General features: G+C 44.5%; 1 protein-coding gene across 1 annotated transcript in view; it reads left to right on the forward strand.

Moving 5' to 3' along the window:
- The first annotated feature begins 1,467 nt into the window (after positions 1-1,467).
- The window catches only part of Agbl1 (ATP/GTP binding protein like 1), a 780,867-nt gene continuing 779,919 nt past the window's right edge, over positions 1,468-2,415 (forward strand). Inside the window, exon 1 of the mRNA XM_021192763.1 lies at positions 1,468-1,677. Within this exon, the coding sequence (XP_021048422.1) occupies positions 1,468-1,677 (210 nt within the window). The remainder of the gene's footprint in view (positions 1,678-2,415) is intronic.

Consider the following 2,415-nt stretch of genomic DNA (forward strand, 5'->3'; position numbering starts at 1 on the left):
TCTCTAGCTCCTCCATTGGGGGCCCTGTGTTCCATCCAATAGCTGACTGTGAGCATCCACTTCTGTGTTTGCCAGGCACTGGCATAGCCTCACAAGAGGTCTCACTGAACCTGTAGCTTAACTGGTAGCTACCAAGTGTTAGTAATTCTATTATCCCTATCTCCCACAACACTGAGATTATAGAAATGTGTGAGATCACACATAGGTGCTGGAATCTGAACTCATGTCCTCTTGCTTTCACAAAACCATTTACCCCTGAGCCATCTACAGAACTCATCTACAGAAAATGCCTATTTTGTAACTCTAAGTTGTATATAATGTCTCTGAAAATAGCTCTTGAGACTAGGGTTTAAAGATGACCAATCCCTATAAGCTTATAGAAAATTCATATTGGTCCAATATCCATGGAAGAACAGGCATCTCTGCCTACTACCAATAAGTTTAGTCTATGCTTGTATTGGTTATTTTCTTGTTGTTGTGACAAAATGCCTGGGAAGAGCTTCTTAAAGAAGGAAGAACATCATAGGAGTCTTCCATGTTTCTCATTCTCAATTTTGACCTCCCTAACTCCCAAGGAAACTGTTTACACAAGAAGCCACTGAAGAGCTCACTTAAATATTGTGAAGTGTAGCTCTTCATAGGTGATGGCTTTTGGCAGGGGTGGGGTGGGGTGGGGAAGAACTACATTTTCTTTAAGGGTCTGACTCCTGGCAGTTTGACCATGATCCAGTGAGTATTTGGGCAACATAAATTGGACTCAATATATATCTCTTTTTTTCTTTTCTTCTTTTTCTGTGGGGAGGTCACAAGGGAGGAGGGCAGTATGCTTGAGAATACTGGTAAATGAATGTGATAAGGGTGTATGATGTGAAACTCCCAAATAATCAATAAAAATATTATGTTGAAAATAAAAAGAATGTATTTTGAGTCATAGTTTAAGGGTACACAGTCCGTCATAGTAAAGACATTAGGAAGGCAGGAGTGCAAGACACCTGATCACATCGCATTTGTAGTCAGGAAGCAGAGGGGGAGTGGCAGAAAAAGGGAGAGAGGGATCAGGAGCAGGAGCAAGAGAGGGAGTGGGACAGGAGCAAGAGAAGGACCGATCTTCAGGACCCTATCTCACAGCATCATGCTGCTCACATTCAGGCTGGATCTTCCCTCCTCAGGCAAACCTCTCTGAAAACAGGCTCATAATTACGCTCAGAGTTGTGGCTCCTAGAGAATCTAAGTCCAGTCAAGTTGACCTCAAAGGATCGTTTTTGGATCTTGATAAAGTCTGGCCATTGACTCAAGACTATTTTCCTGATTCATAACTCTGCTTTAGGTCATCTGGGCTGGTGGGGTGGTGTATAGCAACCTGGAGCTTGCACAGGCTTTGCCCTTGAATATGCTGCTCAGAACCTCAGCCACCCTGATTCTGAGCCTCAGGAAGACATTTGAGATGAAAGATGCTTCATTTTCTGGATGAAGCTCCTCAAAAGACCTCTATATTCTGTGCTGCTGCTGCTGTTGCTGCTGCTGCTGCTGCTGCTGCTAGAAGCCATGTTGATATCCGTGATCCGTGTAGCCACTGCAGGCTGTGGTAATGCCCCATGGTTCATGAAGCCACTGGGGATCATGTTGCTGTCTGTGATCAGGATGTGTGTACTGAAGGAGGCCATGTTGATGCCTGTGGTCAGTGCTGCCACCAGAGGCGATGTTGATTGATGTTAGTGATCCATGCTGCATCCAGAAGCCATATTGAGGTTCATGGTCCATGCTGCCACTCAGGCTCATGATGAGGTCTGTGTTCCATGATGCTGCTGGAAGCTCTGTGGTTGTCTGTGGTTTATGCTGCTGCCAGAAACCATGTAGAAGTTCAGAATCTGTGGACTTGCCAGCTGTTATGGACAAGAAAACTTTTTTTTCCAGTGATATCAATGACTGCTGACTCATAACTGAGAAGGAGAGATATTGAAGGCTTCTGTGATATCTCCCAGCCTCCCCCACAAAGAAACAGTCTATGCAGGAAGCTGGGAGGAATGGGAAGCTAGTGTAATTGTGTGCAGTGTATGGGAGAAGTAGAAGAGAAAGAGGAGGAGGAGGAAAAGGAGGAAGAGGAGGAGGAGGAAGAGGAGGAACAGGATGAGGAGGAGAAAAAGGAGGAAGAGGAGAAGGAGGAAGAGGAGGAAGAGGAGGAGGAGAAGGAGGAGGAAGAGGAGGAGGAGGAAGAGGAGGAGAAAATTCTGGGGAAAAAAGTAACTAATAATAGGATTCAGAAAGGGCGCATCTTTCCATTTGCCTAAGAATTTCATGGATTCATTGTTTTAAATAGCTGAGTAGTGTAAATGTACCACATTTTCTGTATCCATTCCTCTCTTGAGGGACATTTGGGTTCTTTCCAACTTCTGGCTACTATAAATAAGGATGCTA

The sequence above is a fragment of the Mus pahari genome, chromosome 1 (genome assembly GCF_900095145.1).
Source record: "Mus pahari chromosome 1, PAHARI_EIJ_v1.1, whole genome shotgun sequence".
Taxonomy (NCBI): Eukaryota; Metazoa; Chordata; class Mammalia; order Rodentia; family Muridae; genus Mus; species Mus pahari.